A 20287-nucleotide genomic window follows, 5' to 3' on the forward strand; every position below is an offset into this window, starting at 1 on the left:
CAAAAAATCACCTGCTCCTACGTTCACAATCTTTCAAGTACCATTAAATAGGGAAACTTGAAACTATGCAATAGTAACATGCAAAGTTGTGTGAATATAAAATGTGCTACCGTGAATTCAATTTGAATACCCTTACATCGGTGCGTTGCTGTTGATTAATGTTTGATGGAGTGGAAGTAGGTGTTATACCGAAAAGCTGCAAGAGATACCAGGTTTCCCTGCGTCTCTGGGAAGCAAGCTGGCCAGTCGACTCACTCCTCCCGTTCCAGGGGAAGGGGTTTCTGTGGCAGGGGCAAGTCCATAATAGCTGGCACTTGCAGGGATACATGGTTGGTAACATGTTGTGTAGAAGTATTGGGTTGGCAGACGTTCCCACAGGTATGCCTCATTGGTGCCGAGAGGAAGGAAGGGTAGTGGTGAAGGATACCTATGTCATGGCTTGGAACTGGGAGGGGTTGAGGGATTTTGGTGGGTCTTTTCGGATTTCTGGGAATGCTCTGGTCATCAACTCTCGGGCAGTTGCATGTACCACCTTATTCCCTGGTAAGTTGCTTTGGTGTGTATAGAGAAGTTTGAAAACGCAGGAACAACAAGAACAACAACAACAAAAAACCTTTCCACAGTCAGCATTTGACTGAGTGCTTATGCACTTGATCAAAAGGGGTACAAACGCACGACGATCATTTTGCTTGCATTGACATAAAAACATGAGGGTTCTTCAACATACTGTGAATACAGGAAGTATATTTGGCTGCCTGAAATCCCTTAAGGCACTGAAAAGTGGGCACTGCTAGGCATGCTAGTAGATGATACTCACTTGTGGGAAGGTTGGTGTACAACAGAGGGAGAAGACAACGCATGTTGTGTGATGGCCTTTCCTTAGGCAAAGTTTTCCCATTAAAGGTCCAGTGTTGTCAACTGGTACCTGTAGCTTCATGTACAAGAAGTACAACGTTGCTTGGCACACCTGAAAGGATGCACAATGTTAGCATAAACATGGCATACTAGGCATACGGTCACGCTTTTTGGTTGGTTGGAAACTGGTGCTAATTGCAGAAAGTATTCACCCTGCATCAAGCTGCGGGTATCGGTTTATGTCGTAAGACCTCAAAGCAAAAAGTTACTATAAGCAACAATGCCTACCCATGCTATGAATGTGGCATGCTCTGGGCGGTGCATTCGAAAAGCTTAAAAAAATGGAAGCCACTGCAGAGTACATTGGCACAGACGCTACTGCCCGCAGTGCATGTCGAGACATCCACCAAGCAATCGGTGAAATCTATCGACCAGTTACTTAAAGCACAATGCTTGGGATGGTCAAGTAGTAGAAGAAATCAGTGGCTGTACTCTGAAGTGTACCCAGGTGATACACACCTAGAAAAGCACGTACCCGCAGCAGGGTGGTAATGGACGATGCTTTAAAAGCAGTAATGTCAGTCCGCCACTCAGTGCGCAGCCACCAAGGGGTTTGACCAGAAATATTATTCTGTAGCTACCCACTGTGGACAACTGGACAAAACTTTGTAATCAGGAATGCACGGTGCTTTCACAAGCCATTCTGTGGATGGAACAGCCAAATCATAAGCTTTTTTTTGTTTTTTAGATACCTCAGGCCATTGCCAAATTCTGTCAACAAATAAGGATTTCAGGCTCGTCATCATTGGCACTACGGTGTTAGGTGTTAGTGGTTAGTTTGTCAGTCAGTTAACTCAACATGCTAAATGGTGTTAAAGAATATAGTGTTAAATAAGGACAGTGCCGAGCTCCCGCCCCTCCACATACAAACACACACAAACCCAAAAAAGCAGGCATTTTATAGCAACCATTAAAAAGCAGGAACTTAGGTTACACCTAGTACCTTAGCGGCCAAATGCTGTTAGGTAACGTGCTGTTAGGTAACATGATGTAGAAGGGCTGCTGACCCGAACAAAAAATTGAAGATAAGAGCAGGATGTACGAGTGTTAGAACTGAGTGCAGAACCAGCCATGACAGCATTTCGATAAAGTTGTCCATTTAAATTTGAACTATGCCGTAATATACACATATTGCCTCATAGCACGTGTCATTTCATAGCATACCTCAAAATGCAAGCGGTAAGCAGTGTAAAAAACAGGACATAGAACAAGCGAACTAAGCAAGACATGAATAGATGAAACAGTCAGCCACAAGAATAGGCAGCCCAAGTCGGCACATTCTGCACTTACCAAATATGACTAGGAATCGATATGTACAGTTTAAAAGCGCGGATTCATTATTCCTTGGCACGAGCATAAGACTGCATACATTGTAAATTCATATGAATCTCCTAGTTACCTTGAAATCTAAAAGAATAAAAAACTCAAGAAGACCTTGCTCCACTAGACGAACATAAAATTGCCAAGTTAGCTGAACATTGCTGAAAATCAGCAAAAGCAGCACATTAAACCATTCCTAGGAATTGCAGCAGAATTTCCGTAATTCAGACCTGGCTGGGGGAAGAAATCTTAAAAGTAATGGCTGTAATTAGCAGAGAGTTTGCAAGTCTTTCTTTGGTTTCTGAGCTTAATCTTACGAGGGTAAATGTTTTACAAACATGAGGGAACAGGGATTAACATAAATCGAAGGTTTAGCGCAAAAAAGACGAGGACGGTGGCATACGTGACAGTCGCTACTAACAACTGAGTTTATTTCGAAAAGCACAAACATATAAATAGCAGGCATGCACTGAAGAAAGAGAAAGAGAAGGGAAAAAAATTACACACATCACGGTCATCTGGCGAGCCTCAGAAAAACGTATGTAGAAATGCACTTTCTTTATCATAAATAGAAAGCGACGGTATACTTACGCACATGGGTCCTTTTCTTTTTATGAAAAAAGCCTCGGCAACCTCACGTGCGGTAGCATCTCTGCTTCTTTCGATTATTTTTGTATTGTCGAGATTGGGTTTACAGATTGGGTTTACAGAATTACAATCTTTACAGTGTTGTGGCAAGTGTGAAGAAGTTCCATTTTTTATCGATAAGGCATGTTCTCTGAGGCGGTCAATAATGCATCGGCCGGTTTGGCCGATATACTTTACCACGAATCAGAGGGATCTCGTACACAACACCAATCGCACACTTAATAAACGTGGTGACATGCTTCTTCTCGCATATTTTGCGTTTCATCTCTGGCGCTATTCTTGAGCACAGCGTGGAAGTTTCAAGGGCGCTGAAAACACAACCGGTATGCTGTACTTGGAAGCCACCTTCTTAAGGTTGTGTGCAACTACGTGCGAGTACGGTATGACCGCAGGCGTTGGCTCATTTTCCAAGTGCTCAGCATTAGCTCTTTGAGGGGCACCTTTCGTTTTCTTTATCAAACCGTCCGCCACGGCAGTAAGGGTTCTGCCCGGAAAGCCAGCAGCTTGAATCCTGGCCATTTGATGGTCAAAACTGCTTTCCATAGCATGCTCACACGATTTGTACAGGGAGACGGAAGGCACATAGTGGCAATGGCACGCTTTACAGTTTTAAAAAGAGCGGAATCAAAAAGCAATAGTTCCTTGGAGGTTCTAGGTGAGTATTCCCAGCACACCTGCTCGTCCATAAAGGTTAGGTTAATGTCTAAAAACTGGAGTCTGCTGTAAAGGGGTAGCTCATGTGTAAAATATAAACCCTTCCCGCCCTGATGAAAATGACCTAAAACATCCGTGACTGTGTTAGAATATGTTACTTGGTCTTGTTTTCTCAAAAGAACCAAAAAATCGTCGACATATCTTCAAACTTACAACTTTGTCCCCTTTGAGCGACTGACTCAGATCCCAATCAATGCCTTCCAGGAAAATTTTGCAAAGTGCTGGCGCTGCACAAGAGCCAATGCAAATACCCTTCTTTTGTCTTTTAGTTTTTAGACATTAACTTAACTTTTATGAACGACCACGTGTGCTGGTAATACTCACCTAGAACCTCCAAGGAACTATTGCCTTTTGATTCCGCTCATTCTAAAACTGTAAAGCGTGCCATTGCCACTATGTGCCTTCAGTCTGCCCTGTACAAATCGTGTGAGCATGCCATGGGGAGCAGTTTTGACCAATTCTTCCAATTCTTTTTCCATGTTCCCCCCCTCCCAAAAATAAAAAGGATAACCTGGGGAACAACGCCCGCTCCAGCAACGCTATGGCAGGTTTGCAGCCAATCAAAAATAAATGAACAGGGGTTATAACCCAAACATACTTTTTGTAGTAAAAGCCAATTTGTAGAATGCAAAATTAAATACACCCCCATATTGGTACACTTTCGGCACGCACTGTTTGAACACACGGCAGCAGGAGCACAGCACAAAGGAGCAGCGTCCGGAAGAATTACACACCGGATGACTGTACAGACACAGTTGACACCATGAAAGTTCCAGAAGCTGTAGAACTTGAGTTCCGTCTTCTTCACATGTCTCTACCTTCAGGCGTCGCCCAAAAGGTCGTAGGGGAAGGCAGATGTCACGTGCAGAGCCAACAGGTATCGGCTACTAGATGCCAAATTCACTTTCGCGAAATGTCCGGCATGCTGTTACCGACAAACTCCACCAGTCCTATTAAAATTTTCACCGCTTCAGCGTTGTCCAGTGCCTGACGCAAATAAGGAGGTTCCAGTGGGAGGCGAACGAGGCGACTTAATCTGGACACAAAGGGAACTGTTTTTGCACAATCCAGGAGATAGTGGCTGATGGAAGGAGCACTGAGTCCGCAGAAGCACGTGTTGTTATGCAGCAGATCCACCCGGTGGAAATAATGGGGAAACCGTCCATGTCCGGTTAAAAGTTGGGCGAGTCTTCGGGGCTGAGGAAAGAATGGCGGTATGGCTAGAACACTTGGTACCCATCGAAACAACTCAGTGTCTGTGTTGTCGGAGCTCCACCTACGTTGCCACTCCAGCCGACCTACCTTCAAGAGCCGTGCTCTTACAATTCGCTTCGAAGTACGCCCCTCCACTTCTGCACCCCTAGTTGCCGCACTTGTAGCGACGAGATCGGCGAGCTCATTGCCCCACACACCGGAGTGGCTGGGAACGTGGAAGAGGGAGACTGGAACGGAAGAAGCCAGTGATTGATAGTTTACTTGAATTTCATGAACAGTTTCCGAGGGGTTGAAAGGATCTCCTAAAGCCAAAAGCAAGGACAGACAGTCAGAATAAATGAAAACGGGACAGGAGGGCTTGTTGTTGTTGAGGTAGAGGAACAAACGGTGTAAGGCAATAGCTTCTGCGCCATCAGAGCTGGTCGGTGGCAAAATTCGAAACCTTTGCGTCACCAAAACCTCATCAGACGAGCTGAGCACAACGAACGCTGCACCGGCAGATGTCGTGGTAAAAGAGGCGTCTGTGTACGCATGTAAACCAGGGCTCAACTTTATCTTCTTAGCTGTACGGCAGTCTATCCTGCGTTGTGGAATCGCCAAGCGTAGAGCGGGATGACAGCAGGTCCAGAGAAGAGGATGTTCCACCTCGCCCGGGAAGATGTGTGTTCCATGCAGCTCAGTGGACTGCCGCCGGTGAAACAAATCGAAAAGACCTGTCTCGATGTCCAAGACGATCGACAGCGGAAGGGAGTTTGCCAATACTTCCAGCGCCGCGGTTCTAGTTGTGGTGTAAGCTCCGGTGACCACAAACAGTGACGAACGCATCAAGGAGTGAATTTTAGCTTTTAACAAATGGTGCTGATGATCACCCCACCATGCCGCTGCAGCATAAGTTACAGTCGGCAAAATTGCTCTGTGGTAAAGAAGGCGAAGGTGACTGCGGTCCAGAAAGGAATGAAGACGCGAAAAACCGATGAGGGCGGCGGACATCTTCTCAATGCGGTTCCGCAAATGATTCGTGTGGGCAACAAAGGTCAAGTGGCTATCGAACACCACACCCAAGAGCTTCATCTCAGTGACTTGCCGCAAAGTCGTGCCGCTCAGCTTAATGGTCGGCTTCCGCTGTGCACCTCTCTGTCCTCTCGATACCAGCAGACATGTACACTTGGTGGGGTTCAATTTTAACTTCGCAGCACCCGTCCATTTTAATATTTTCTCTAGAGTCTCGTTGGCGAGATTCTCAAGCGCCCGCCGTGTACCTCCCTTGATTACGACTACTGTATCGTCAGCGTAGGCCTGAATATGCACATTAGGTGGTACAGGAAGGCACAGTAGGTCATGAATCGCGATGTTCCACAATAGCGGGCTCAAAGGTGAGCCCTGGGGGCTGCCCATCGTTGTCTGGACACGCACACTCCCCGCATGACTTCTGTAGTGCACCGATCTTCCATGTAAGAAGGATTCAAGCAAGCGGTAAATGTTAAAAGGGCAGCGGTGGGCTCGCAGGAAGTAAAGCAAGAAAGGGTGCCAAATTGAATCAAACGCTCCTTTAAAGTCCAATGAAATGAGCAGAGCCAACGATCCCTCTTCACGGCAAGCCTGGAGAAGCAAGCGCAGGTTGTGCAGCGCCGATGTCGCACTCTGTCCCTGAGTGAATCCATACTGATGTTCGTGCAGTAGGCTGGACGTGTGCAGGAAGAAGTAAAGTCGACCGTTCAGCATGCGTTCCAGTAACTTACCGAGTAGAGATGAAATGCAAATGGTGCGGTATGAAGAGGGGTCTTGCGGCGGGCGGTTCGGTTTCAGAAGAAAAATAACCCTCGCTTCTTTCCAGACCGACGGGAAATGGCCGAGGGATAGGCACGCATTAAACACGGACAGCAAAAACGGGGAAGCATGCCCAACAAGAAGGGCCAACATACTGGTCGTAATACCATCAGGTCCAGGCGCGGAATTTAAATTTAAATTCCTAGCAGCCAGTCGCAGTTCGTTCATAGTGAATTCGTAATCCGTAGTTGTTTGCGCGTATGCTGTCCGGCGTATCAGCGTCCTCATAGCCAGATGGGCAAGGGTATCGCCTTCAGAATCATCAGTTGGCAGAAGAGTTCTTAGCAGTAACGCTGCCGATTGTAAAGTGGAGGAAGTAGATGAGATGTCAGATGAGTGAAGCGGGGGCAGAACGGAAGGAGGCGAAAACTTTTAAAAAGCAATTTTGAAGGGAATTCCAAATAAATTCCTACGGGAGGCTGCAGTGCACCTTCTTCTTACGGCTTCATCTTTTGCTACCTCGATGTGCCTTTTGTACTCAGCGAGTACCTTGTAATACCAAAATCTGAGATCAGCACGGAGGAGGGGATCACGACACATCTGGTACCTCCGACGCATTGCTCTCACAGACGAGCGTTCCCGAGCCAATTCATCGGTCCACCAAGCATTTCCCCTGTGACGTTTTGGCAGCCGCTCCAATCGCTTCCTCAGGCAGTCGACTTTCGCATAAAACACATTGACGATGCCATCCAGACTCTCCGGAGATGCCATACCAGTAGAAGATACAGTGTGGAACCAGGGATCCTGTAGCAATTCCTCTACCAGACGAGACTCGGAAGCTTTGGTTAACCGCTTCATTCGCTCAATTGGAACGTCTTCTATACCAAAGACGATGAAACGGTGATCCGACAGGGTCGGGGTGTCCCGAACTGTCCAGAAAACTCCAGAAGACCAGACTGGTCCAGCAGTCAACGTGACGTCAATCCATGTTTCTGTGTAGTCGGTGACAAACGTAGACAGAGAATTCGGGTCATTCAGGATCCGCAGCTGCCGCGAGCTAATGAACTGCGCCAACTGCTGCCCCCGTGTGTTCACCACATCACCACCCCACAACGAGTTTCTTGCATTAAAATCAAGAAACTCGTTGTGGGGTGGTGGGTGGTGGGAGGTGGGGTAGAACCTCCAAGGAACTATTGCCTTTCGATTCCGCTCATTCTAAAACTGTAAAGCGTGCCATTGCCACTATGTGCCTTCAGTCTGCCCTGTACAAATCGTGTGAGTATGCCATGGGCAGCAGTTTTGACCATAAAATGGCCAGGCTTTAAGCTGCTGGCGTTCCGGGCTCAACTCTTACCGCCGTGGCGGAGGGTTTGCTAAAGAAAACGAAAGGTGCCCCTCAAAGGGCTAATGCTGAGCACTGGGAAAATGAGCCGAGGCCTGCGGTCATACCGTACTCGCACCGAGTTGCACACAGCCTTAAGAAGGTCGCTTCCAAGTACAGCATACCGGTTGTGTTTTCAGCTCCCTTGAAACTTGCCACGCTGTACTCAAGAATAGCGCCAGAGATGAAAAGCAAAAAATGCGAGAAGAAGCATGTCACGACGTTTATTAAGTGTGCGATTGGTGTTGTGTACGAGATCCCTCTGATTTGTGGTAAAGTGTATATCGGCCAAACCGGCCGATGCATTAATGACCACCTCAGAGAACATGCCTTGTCGATAAAAAATAAAACTGGTTTGCACTTGCCACAACATTGTAAAGGTTGTGATTCTGTAAACCCAATCTGTACACTCAATCTGGACAAAACAAAAATAATCGAAAGGAGCAGAGATGCTACCGCAAGAGGTTGCCAAGGGTTTTGTCATAAAAAGAAAAGGGCCCATGTGCGTAAGTGTACCGTCGCTTTCTATTTATGATAAGGAAACTGCATTTCTACATACTATTTCCTGATGTTCGCCAGATGACCGTGATGTGTGTAATTTTTTTCCCTTTCCTTTCTTTTTCTTCAGTGCATGCCTGCTATTTATATGTTTGGGCTTTTCAAAATAAACTCAGTTGTTAGTAGCGCCTGTCACGTTTGCCACCGTCCTCCTGTTTATTACGCTAAACCTTCCATTTAGGTCCTAGCCCAACAGCACGTTCTGTAAAGGGAGTAGCATATTTTTATGCGCACTACGTATCAAACAGCTAATCAAACATAAAACAGACAGATGAAGCAATTAGCAATTTTAGATGTGCATGTGGGGCATAGCTGCATCCACACAGGTTGTTCTCGATGAAAACTATCCCCTTCAATGACAATGCAACATTTACACATTCCTGAAAGGGTGCTTGCATTTAGAGAATGACACGAGCACTTCCTCGAAAAGTATTATGAATGAGAAATGTAAAACACTGCCTCCATAAAATTACACATGGAAACCCAAGATGCCGCATCAACTAGACCAATCAATAACCATGTTGTATTTGCTTCTTGGTTGAATAAAACAGCACAATGAAGATACATGTCCGTAAAGTCCCAACAGAACGCTCACCCAAACTGCAGAGATACCCAGTTAAAATATACAGGATGGGCGATCCTTCGAGTCAGGTGTGAAAAAGTAAAAAAAAAACGTTGCCCCACTGTCGACCAAAGCTGCACAGATGTCAACCAAAAAAGCGGTCGGGTTGTGTCTCTTGTTCAAAATCAAGACATCGGCGACTTTCGTGGGGGGAGCTCTCCGAACATTGGGAGCGTTGAAGCTAGTGCAATTTTAAGGGAGGGTGATGTTTTGGGGGAGGGCATTCTCTCGGAACTTTATGGTAACATAGCTTGTAACATTAGAAGTGTATTTCATCAATCACTACCCAGGTATGGTGTGCAACAAGAAGTGTTTCGTCTTCACAAAAAAGCAAACACTCATCAGCCCTTCACTGAAAAGGACCGGTTAAGCACACTAATAACTAGTGCAAGCAAGCGTGAAGGCAATATCTTTAGTGGTAATGACATAACATAATTAAGATTGCTAGGGTTCTCTCATAATGCCTTTCGTTACTGTTCCTCAGGTTGCTTATCAAGATATAAAAACAAATGAGACCTCGCAAGGTTGCAAGTAATTGAAATAAAGCAGTTCTAGTTCCCTGCACTGGTTAAACAACAAAAGAACCCTGATGTTGATGTCGATTTAACTCACATGACATATTCATTTACGTCTGGCTGCAGCGATGTGCAGACTAGGTTAGTTGTTTTAATCAATCAGCACTCACTAAAGTGTTGGCTTTATAGACGACACTCAAAATGCACACCAGGCCAATGAATTCTGTTTAACCTCCATTTCGACAAGTAAAAGAAAACCTGTAAAAACTTAAAATACATTATTCATTCCCCTGATTAAACTTACACCAAAGTTAAAAATTACACTTTATTCAATTACAACTACTGATGCAAATGACAAATTGGCTGTGCTGCAAGATGCACACATCCCTCTGGATTCACATCATGGTGCGGTGCCTTCAAAGTGGCGTTTTAACACAACTACAGTTCTGTAAAAATTAAAATCACAGGAGAGTTTATGAATACTGCTTGCAAAGGATATTGAGGAAAAAAATGTTTATTCACGAACAAATGTTATGTAAGTAAATTGACGCTAACAACTCCAAACTTATCAAGCGGCTCAAAATTCCCTTTCAAGCTAGCAAACCTCATAAAAAGCAGACATGACAAGCAAAGTCAAACTTTTCTTCCTTGTAAAACAAACCACAACCTGCGCTATCTTGCCCATACAGTGGGCAACTAATATAACTTCTGCATTGCAACCAGGAGCAGGTACTCCTTTTTTCCTATTGCATGTAGGGTGCAGTGTGTTGCGTAAATAATCATGGGCAAGCAAGTCCTTTGGGAACTTTCACTGAAACAGTTAGAAACGCATTACGACCAATCATAATGAATGACAAAGCTTGCAATAGCTCACGTACACAAGGACACACATATTGCCTCAAAGCACGTGTCGTCCCTCTAACATGAGCTATGCCTTACTTCAACTAAGCCAAAAAATACCAAGTATTACTTTCAATTAAATTTTCTGCCAAGATGTATTTCTGTTTGCAAGACCTTTCATGTAATTTTTTTTACAATTATTCCATTAACCATCCACTCTATTTCTCCTACGTTCAGTACGATGCGCACATAATTTCAATACACTGCGAAAGAAGCTAGGGTAAATAGTTATGGGAAATTCCCGTGAGAATCACAGGCACTTCTCCACCTTCGCTTGCTTGCTGGAAAATGTAATGCCGCTTCCAAACTGTGGCAGGTCCGCCAGAAGCAGATGCACTATGTGAAGTGCGTTTTTGGAAACCCAACTGCTTGGCTGTTTTTCCAGTTTTTTGTTTGCAGGAGTGCGAGCGGGCAGCAACCCTTTATGCGTAGACTGTTTTGCAAGCCTGAAAAGTCCAACCAGATAGTTATGAGCCAATTTTGCTGAAGCGGAGTCAATTGAATCCTTGGCTTGAAATGCTTGGACAACTGCAGCAAGTTTTGTTTTAATACTCCCCATTTCATGGTTGCCTTGAACCTAAAGAGTCTCCCTGATTTCGATGCGCTTGATTAGTGACTGAGGGTCCTGCAGCAACTGGCTACTAGTAGATGACGAAGGAATTGATAAGTCATCATTGTTTTTAGAATCCAGCAGCGGCTGGTTACTTGCAGATGATGAAGGAAGTGCTCCGTAGCCGTTGTTTTCACTTTCAGGCGGGCTTTTCTGGTTCACCTGCCAGAGTGCCACGGCATGAATGTGTTTGCAAACGCTGCTGTGCATGCGAAAGTCCAGGCATGAGCACTTGAACTTGTGCAGGCAAGCACTACAGTACTGGCAGCTCAGGTAACAACCTGCGCACTCAGTGTCCAGCGAGCAAACAGCGTACTGATCCCGAAAATGGGCCTGAGCCACAACAACCCACTCTCCTTCACAAAGCTGTGAAACATCATTATCATCTTGAATTTTCAAGGCTTCTCTGTGCCTTTTGAATTTTGCTGAACATCTGTGGTCTGCATTGGGATTTACTTTGGAAATAACCGGCTTCATGAGTAGGTCATGGGGGAGCTTGACCAACACCCACAACAGCTTGTCCAGTCGTGTGTTGTGCTTACCTTCAAGGTAGCTTGTTTTCAGCTCATTATGCATGAACTCAAGGTAGTTGTTAGTGTTCAGGTGAATGCCTTCTCTAAAGCAGTATCCCCACATCTCTTGGTTCTGGGCACATTGCTTTGCAAAGTACTTCACGAAATCAGCAAGATCAGGGTCAGCTCCGTGGGCCAAAATATGCAGCTGCATGGTGGAAAACTCTTGCTGATCCGTACAACTGATCAATGTCTCGAGCTTCTGGCTCATGTCTTTTCGCTTGTCAGAAGAACTGATTCATGCGGTTAGTTGAGCAGTCTAATTCCGTCGCACATGCCAAATGCAAAGCAAGCGCTTCTCTGGAGCACCCATTACTTCCTCCCATTCTTTGTGGTAAGCTGGGGCTGCATCTGACATGAATGCTCTGCAGCTCAGTGACTTGCCAATCCTAGCTTTGATATCCTCAAAGAACCTTTTCATTGTCTCTTTTGAGACACTTTTTCAAAGAAGGTAGGCGCACGGAATTCCTGACCCATTACCTGCACGCACCAGAGCGTCGTGAGCTGCAGGGGGTATGCAGTTGTGCCGTGAGTCGAGTCAATGCAGACGACATCTTGCCCATACTCAAGAAGAAGGTCTTTCTGCAAAGGGCTCATTAGTGCCATTTCAAATGTATCCATGCTCTTTCGATGCAGGGCATCTGTATCTGCATACAGAACAAGAGACTCCTCAGAGTTTTTTAATGTTCATCAATCCAGATTTCAAGGCCTATGAAATCGTCTGCATATCTCTTCTCATTGAAGCCAATGTTGAACGTTGTCCTAATGTTCCGAATCGACTTTGCATCCAAGAGATGTGTTTCGTTTATGCCCTCGTTCTTGGCACTTGCTTTTGCTTCTGAAACAAGTGACTTTGGTGGCACTCCCAGCTCCAGTTTAGCTTTCACCTGCTACACATGAGCACTCGCTGAAAACAAGCTTCCTTTTCATGTCCGTAGTGCTCCGCCTGGTTCTTCACTTTCACCTTATCATCCTTAATGCTAACCACCATGGTTGTGAAACAATGCTTGTTGCACCTTACGCTGCCCTTTTGTTTATGACCCCGCGGGGGCTTCAACTTCATCGTGTGTGAACCAGAGCGGTGGCACACTAGGTACTTCCTTACCAACCCGGTCTTGAGGGGCCGTGGCCCACCTGAGGCAACAAAGTGTGCCATGGTACTTGTCTCCTCCTGGCACTTCCAAGCCTCAAATTCTATGAGCAGAAGAAAAAAAACAATAATTTCAAACACAGTAGATTCATGATAAAGCAGACTTGAAGCAACCCAAAGATTTTGTATGTATATTCAGACGTTATATTTATAAGAGGTTCTCATAAATGTGACTCAGGCCAGCCTACCAACTTGTGTTGTAATACAACACGTATGTTTGATAATACAGTAAAAGCTCGCTAATTTGAACTTACAGGTAATTCAAACTGACGTCCTGGTCCCAGCACAGCCCTGTATATTTCAATGGGAGAAAACTCCCCATAATTCAAACTCTTTGATATCCATAACGGTTGATTCCAACTATGATCCTCTGGTTTCCATTGGTCCTCGCAGAACAATTCGGCCCAGAGAAATTACAATGAGTTGCAAACCCAAACAAAACGGGCTTCCGAGCATAAACAGCATCATTATTTCAACATTACAGCCCGCTGCTGACATGAATGCATGTAAGTGCCTGTTTCTGGCATAGAACCAACCGAATGGTCAATAATTTCGTTTGCAGTTCGAGATCCATAAACAATATTTACGAAATCAGAATAACGGGTCCAGAAGTGGCATCTTTGGTGTTCTGCCTGCGCAGTGTGGTGCGATGTCAATTCATTGTACTGCCCACCCACTAATTCGAACAATTTTATGGCCCCCTTCCAGTTGAAATAACAAGCTTTTACTGTACAACACTTGCATGCAATTCTGAAATGCCATTCACTTTGAAAGAAAAAAAAGATCATGAATTGATGAATCCTATGTCTTTGTATGGGAATTCAAAATAGTTTTTGATGCTAGCAAGTGCACTGTACTAAAAGCCCCATGCAGATGTTATGGGTGGTTCTTCCTCTGTTGGATGTGTTTCTTCACTGTCACTTCTGCACTGTGCTGGCAACATTTCCTTGACAGTGTTCACTGCCTGACACAAGTTTTTTTTTTGTTTCTTTGTGCCGGAATTGAGACGCGGTTGCACTCTGACACTTGTATACAGGCATTAGTGCTTATAAGGACTCAAATGTGCAGCTAGAAGCGGCAAATGCAGAACATATTTTCCAGCAAGGAAAAGCAAAAAGTAGGAATTAACCGAATTTGTGAAGTTAGTCAGTTTGAAGGTTATAAAATAATTGAAAGTTTGAATTATCCGAGTTTGAATCATTGTGAGTCTACTGCATCAGAAAGTCTTGGTTAATCGTACTTCATGCTTCGTTAATAATCGATTGTGACGTTTAACGAACCGACACTACACAGGCAATCAGGCGCACCGTAGCGAAGGCCTATAGGTTATTTTTGACTACCTGGGAATCTTTAACATCATGCTTTGTTACTTTTACCCCAAAGCAGCACCCCTGTATAAGGAGCAAAAACAGCCAAAGATTATCTGTGCGTGGCTGTGTCAGAAAAAAATAGCTATTATAAAAACATGGCACGCAGGGCCAAGTGATTAGCACGAAGGAGAAAAAAAGCAGCATTGAAGTTGTTTTGTAAGATCAAAGATTTCAATTTTCCTAAGAAGTACAAGGAGCAAGACTGGGAATAAAAACTACAGAACACCCGACAGATGTACCAGTCCCCTTCAATGCAAGCTTTGTGGCAGCATATATTCATTTAAACAAAAATAAAATTGCACTATAAGCACATTAGAAAGATAAGTCATACTATGTGAACATCACGAAACATGCACACACAGCACGAAAGGATCTACAAAATTCTCAGGTTACACTGAGAAAGAAGTACAAAAACAAAATAAAATACGAAAAGTAACAGACTATCGTTAAGCATGAATCTAACAAACGCAGTACTGGGAATTTACGTACGAGCTGTGACTGAAAAGAAAATATTTGACTTCTTTCAGATTTCTTGGTTGCGATGTTGAAATAAATAGTAAAGTCGCTATTTGGTCACACGATAAAAGCTTCACGCTCACCTTGCACTGTGTGAAATTTGTACGTGCGGAATCCCGGCGCGAACCCGTGGTGGTTTTGGTGGTGCTGCATTACCTCATCGCGATGAGTGAACTTTCCGCTAGTACAAAGGTGACACAGAAAAGGCGTAGCAGCGCTCTTAACAAAGCCATCGGACTCATCAGCATGCTTTGCTCTTAAGTGTCTTATTTGAGCACTTTGTGAACTGTACTTTAAATTGCAAAAAACTACAGGGATACTCATCTTGCCGCACTCTGGAGGGTCCTGGTCCTTGCTCGCGTCCGGCCATGTTCTGCAACTCGCTCCTGCCACGAAGCAACTGCACTGCTACGTGCGCAAGCACAACAATGAGGTGGCATCTCCTTTGTGGCAGGTATGAGAGGAATGTTGACAGGCACGGGAGGTTACTTCTTGGAAGGAAGTTTCTCCCCTCCATTATTGCAGGCGCGGCCATCACGGTTGAAGTCACCTGCACGCAACATGAACTTGTTCCTTGATCTGCGCGGGTTGTAAATGTTGCCAGCGTAGCCGTGAGGGCCAGCGTTCAGTGTCGGTTGTGGTCAGGACGAAACAGTGTTGCCAGCACGCGTCTGTACAGTATGCTGGCAACAACGTCCGTGTTCCAGTCAGGTTTTAGTCGCTTCGGTCGTGAGTAAGTATAATATAGTGTTTTGGCAGCGCGTTTATATCTTCTAGGATCTCCTTAGTGTTTTTGTTGGAATTGAAGAGATATTGCCGTGGTATTCCTCTGAGAATAGCTGAATAATATGCGTTTTTTACAGCGAAGTAGGCGTCAAAGCCTCACGCACTTGCTTTTAGGAAAGACACGCCTCTTTTATTTTGCTCTCTTTTTTTTCTCTATGAAGACCACAGGTAATTTTTTGTCAGGAGGCAAGTTTATCTTGGAGATAAAGTTAATAAATTGGTCAATGCATCTGTCCCTAAAAATTAACCACTTACTGAAAGAGAGAACAGTTACTGGAGAGAAGAGAAAAAAAAATTGTCCGCGTATCTGCTTCTTTCGTATGAAATGTCGTCAAAAACGATAGTATTTGTAGACACTTGCCAAGGAAAGGCACCCCTTTGCTTTCCCGCACACCTGACATGCCATTCCTGTATATTCTCGCTCATCCCAATCTAGACACACTAAACGTTTCCTGAATGCGATGTGAATTTACCGCGTTGCGCAGATGCAGGCCGGGTTCCTCGATGCGAGCGCTTCAGTACGGCGGAGACGCGCGTGAATGGAGGCGACTACAAGGTTTAGAGTACCGCGTAACAGTGCTCCACGTGCGTTCCAAGCAGAACGTGGAACCAAGCTCATGAAACATTTCGATGCTGTTTCTCCGTGCTTTTTTATATGCCACCAGGAGGCACCGGTTTTCTGCAGTAGATGTAGAATATCCTTTTCTATCGAAAAAGCAACCATTTATGAATTTCTTTATAATGGACCAATGTAAATATTCCTTGTGTACTAATTTTATGTCCTATATTCGCGTAATGTCTTGTAATTGTTCAACAAACTTGAGTAGTATGAACACAATACCCGGGCTTCGCCGTTTATGTTTGGTTATGAGTATACAAGAATAATGCGCAATATCAATTTAACTTTGGCAGGAAGGCTGAATCGAGTCACGGACAGACAGACAGACCGACCTACAGGAAGACTAAAATTTATGGGTTTAAGTAGCCCAAGAAAGACTATCCTCTTTAAAAACTGGAAAAAAAACGATGACAGGAAATCGCGCGATGACAGGAAATCGAGTTGCTGTCATTGAACATCAGAATAGTTTTGTCGAAATTTGATGCGTTTTCGGTACGAGAGTGAAAGTACGAATAACTTCCTGGTCAGTAATTTTACGTAAGTACGATGTATGTACATTGTAAGCTGTATGGGTTGTTTTCATAATATCTATTTTAAATGTGTCGATAGTTCAGTAGTCGGCTGTGTTGTTTAGGATATCAGTTTGGTAATGACAAAGTTAAAAATACATCACGAAAATCTCTTACTTTCGTGTTTGCTGTAATTATTCAAGATTCTTTCAGCCAGCCAATGTTCGGTAAGTAAGTCACCATGTGGGGCATTGATTGGAAAGCATAGAACGCTTTCATCTAATTCACGAGTGAAATCTGGAGTGCTGCGAGGGTACCTGTAGCCAACATGAAAAAAATCTTCTTCGGGTGGGTAATGGTATATTACCCTCATTATTTTATATTGTTAACGAATGTTGATAACAGAGCGAGAACGCTCTTTTCGTGTTGCCAAGAGTGCGGGCCAATAACATTCGTCCTGGGAATGGCCGTAATTCAGACGATGGTATAATTGCAAGTGTTTTTATTAAACCAACAGGACCGGCGGCACTCCGTAGTTTACGCAAGCCATCGCCCTCAACATTTCGAACGTGGGATCTCTTTAGCACAAGCAACCAGGGTGAAAAAGCATGTAGTGTCCTCGGTGGCTGTGTAAAACATCTAAACGAAGACATGCCCACTCTTGCAAGCACAAAGCACCACGAAAGCTTGCCTAATCAGGCCAACGCACGTGCATGTAATCTAAAAGAACGTGTAGCAAAATAAAGAGGCTCCCAACGAAAGCTCCTGACCCACTGCCATACTGCATAAAATCTGAAATAGTCTCGCTTATGTATACCATGCAAAAACAATATTATGCATAAATAACACACAAATTCAGTCAGTCGCGAAGGGTTTACCAAGATGTTCGAGCACGCAGGAAGGTTTAACCATTAAAAATAAGAATATAAACGATATTTAGCTGTATCCAAAAAATGCTGTATCAGAACACCTTATGTTCTCCCGCCTCTATCCCAGATGCAAGATTTGTAGACATTCCCCGAAAGATTGGAATGTGAATTGCACGGGTAGCTACACGTTTAGAAGAATATTCCATGTTTTCTTACACTTCCTCTCACATTGGGCATATGTTACTTTGCGCATTGTGTCACACAGAGCATTTGTATGAACCCAGTCAACACCGGAGGTGGTGGCTATACTGTCGATAGGGAACTACTCTAAAAAAATTCCCAATACCCATCCCGTAGCATTTTAAGCCATCGCGCCAGGACTTTGATGAACTGAAGCTGTATATACTTCAGTCAAAATTTAAATACCAATGGGCGGAAAATAGTGACTTTCTCAATGAATTAACAAATAATACTGTCTGGAACACACTGCTATTATTATTGTCAGAGAACTTAAAATTTTAGCAATACCCCAAGCAAACACAGCAAAAGGCTTGGGTTTGCAAGTACCTTCCCACAAGCAACTGTACCACAACCCCTCTTAAAGATTGCCTTTTTTTTCTTAACGTCCACTTTTAATTACACCGAAATTACACCGGAACGTTTGGAACGAGAAACCAGCATTCGAAACACCGGGTCACCCGAAATGCATAAGGGACGCCGAGTTAACAACGCGGTGAACAATAACATGTTCGTGTTAATTGTTTAGAAAACCAACAATCTTATGGAGGACGGAAACGACCCTTGGTTTTCGCTTTTAGAAACCCGTGTCAAGCTACAGTCTATTTCCGAAGATACATTATTTGTCTTGAGTTCGTAGCGCGGGCGTCGGCTTTGAACTTGGCCGCTGCTTCCAGCCAGAACAGACAACCTTTTGTACCAATATTTACGCTTATAGCCTTGCATGGGTCTCTGTTCTCGAAGTCTTGTTGCATAGGCAGGTGAAGACTACAAAGCAGGGCTACAGCTCTCGACATGGCGTGGACGCTCTGGTGACAGCACGGGGAAAAACGAGAACTTCACATTTACCCCGAGTACTGGGAGGGGGCGGGCTACTACCGCCAAGAGCCGGAAACATCTGGCCTCACACAATGCCTAGAAAGTGCACAGGACTAGAGCCTGGCGTGTACCGTAGTGGCTATCACCCCAAAATTGTTGATGGAGCTCGTGGTTTTGGATTCCACAGGGTGGGCATATTTTTCTCACTTTCTTGCCATCTTTAAAATAAATCTGTATTAGTTGCATGAGGAATAACTGACCTGTCATGTGATGGTTGGAAACAAAAGGGCGAATGAGAAGTTATGGCAAAGTTACCCAGCGTTATCACGTTGCTCGGGCGGACAATGCCACCTTCATGCAAGGCACTCATTAGGGAGGAGGCCATCATCGTAACGCAGATTCAGAACGGGTTACTCCCCGGCCGGCAGTGCTGCACGTGCTTCACGCAGAACTCTATCCGAGTGGAATGGGCATTGTTTGTGCCGTGGGCTTGGCGGACCATTGGAACATCATGTGCTACTTCACCATGTTTCCGACGGAAGCTATCTCCAAGAAATACCCGCCGGAACATCAAAGCGCAGTGCAGTCTAGAGGCGGGGACAGTCCACTAGGAGACCACCAGGCCCTGTGTGCGCTCAAAAATGACAAGTGTTGCGACTACCACCAACGGGCCAAACTGCGGTATTGTAGATTAGTGCATAACCCCAGGTCATCGCTGGGCCAATATCACGATGCGTTGAACCGTCGTTTCGCGGGGTTAATAAAATTCTTCCTGTCACTATCACTTAGCGAGCGACCACATTATCCCCTTTGATTTTTTTGGCATACTTCACTGCCTAATTCCTGTTCTGTTCTCATTCAATGAGCCCCTGTATACCGTTCTAGTTGGCTATCAGCGCACATACGTTAGCACATACGCATGCAGAAGCACGCACACACGCACGCACGCGAACACACACACAGAAGCACACACAAAAACACACACGCGCGCACAGACGCTCGCACGAACACGCACGCACACACACGCACACACGCACGCACACGCACGCACACACGCGCACTCCCATACATACTTACATATATTTATGCATACATACATACATATATTGAAAGAGCAATAGGCACCAAAAAGGTCAATTTTCCGGACGACCGTTTATTTGGAGGCTCGAGCGAGCAGCGAGTGACTAAACACCATGATCATACGTATTTCGAGAGTTACTGATGCAGTGTTAGAGCGTGTTTGCTAGTGATGGTGTTAATAGACAGATAAAGAGGAAACACTGACAGCAGTCCGAAGATCCTTCACCAGAAGCGACAGTGCTAAGCGGTACCGGTAGAATTACCAACGATGCTCACACGTCCCCTCCTTCTGCAGTCGGCCACCTGGCCGCAATTCACGCTTGAGTTTATCGTCTGAAGTGCTTTAGACGAGATACATTTACTATATCAACCCCACGGTGACAACGTTCTGTTACGTGGCCTATCCGTTGTATGCGATAATTAACTGGAGACGCCTCTCCAAGGATGGCGTATTAACCGACGTAACCCTGAAGGAACTTCTCGCAAAGACTGGAGTTTCCTTTGTGTGTCCAGAGGAGCACTTCATCACCAGGGGGAAAACGAATGGAGGAATGTGTTGAGTCGTACCTTGTCTTACTGACTTGCTGATGAGCTG

The 20287-nt window shown here is 44.9% G+C and overlaps 1 protein-coding gene across 1 annotated transcript; it reads right to left on the reverse strand.

Moving 5' to 3' along the window:
• Positions 1 to 10700: 10700 nt before the first annotated feature.
• Positions 10701 to 12313, reverse strand: LOC144160829 (uncharacterized). Its single transcript, XM_077691972.1, has one exon. It carries the CDS (start codon positions 11946 to 11948, stop codon positions 11133 to 11135), a length of 816 nt encoding a protein of 271 aa, XP_077548098.1. The 5' UTR covers positions 11949 to 12313; the 3' UTR covers positions 10701 to 11132.
• Between the last annotated feature and the right edge of the window lie 7974 nt (positions 12314 to 20287).

Source organism: Haemaphysalis longicornis, unplaced genomic scaffold (assembly GCF_048455015.1).
Source record: "Haemaphysalis longicornis isolate Haplotype H1 unplaced genomic scaffold, Haemaphysalis longicornis Haplotype H1 scaffold_11, whole genome shotgun sequence".
NCBI lineage: Eukaryota > Metazoa > Arthropoda > Arachnida > Ixodida > Ixodidae > Haemaphysalis > Haemaphysalis longicornis.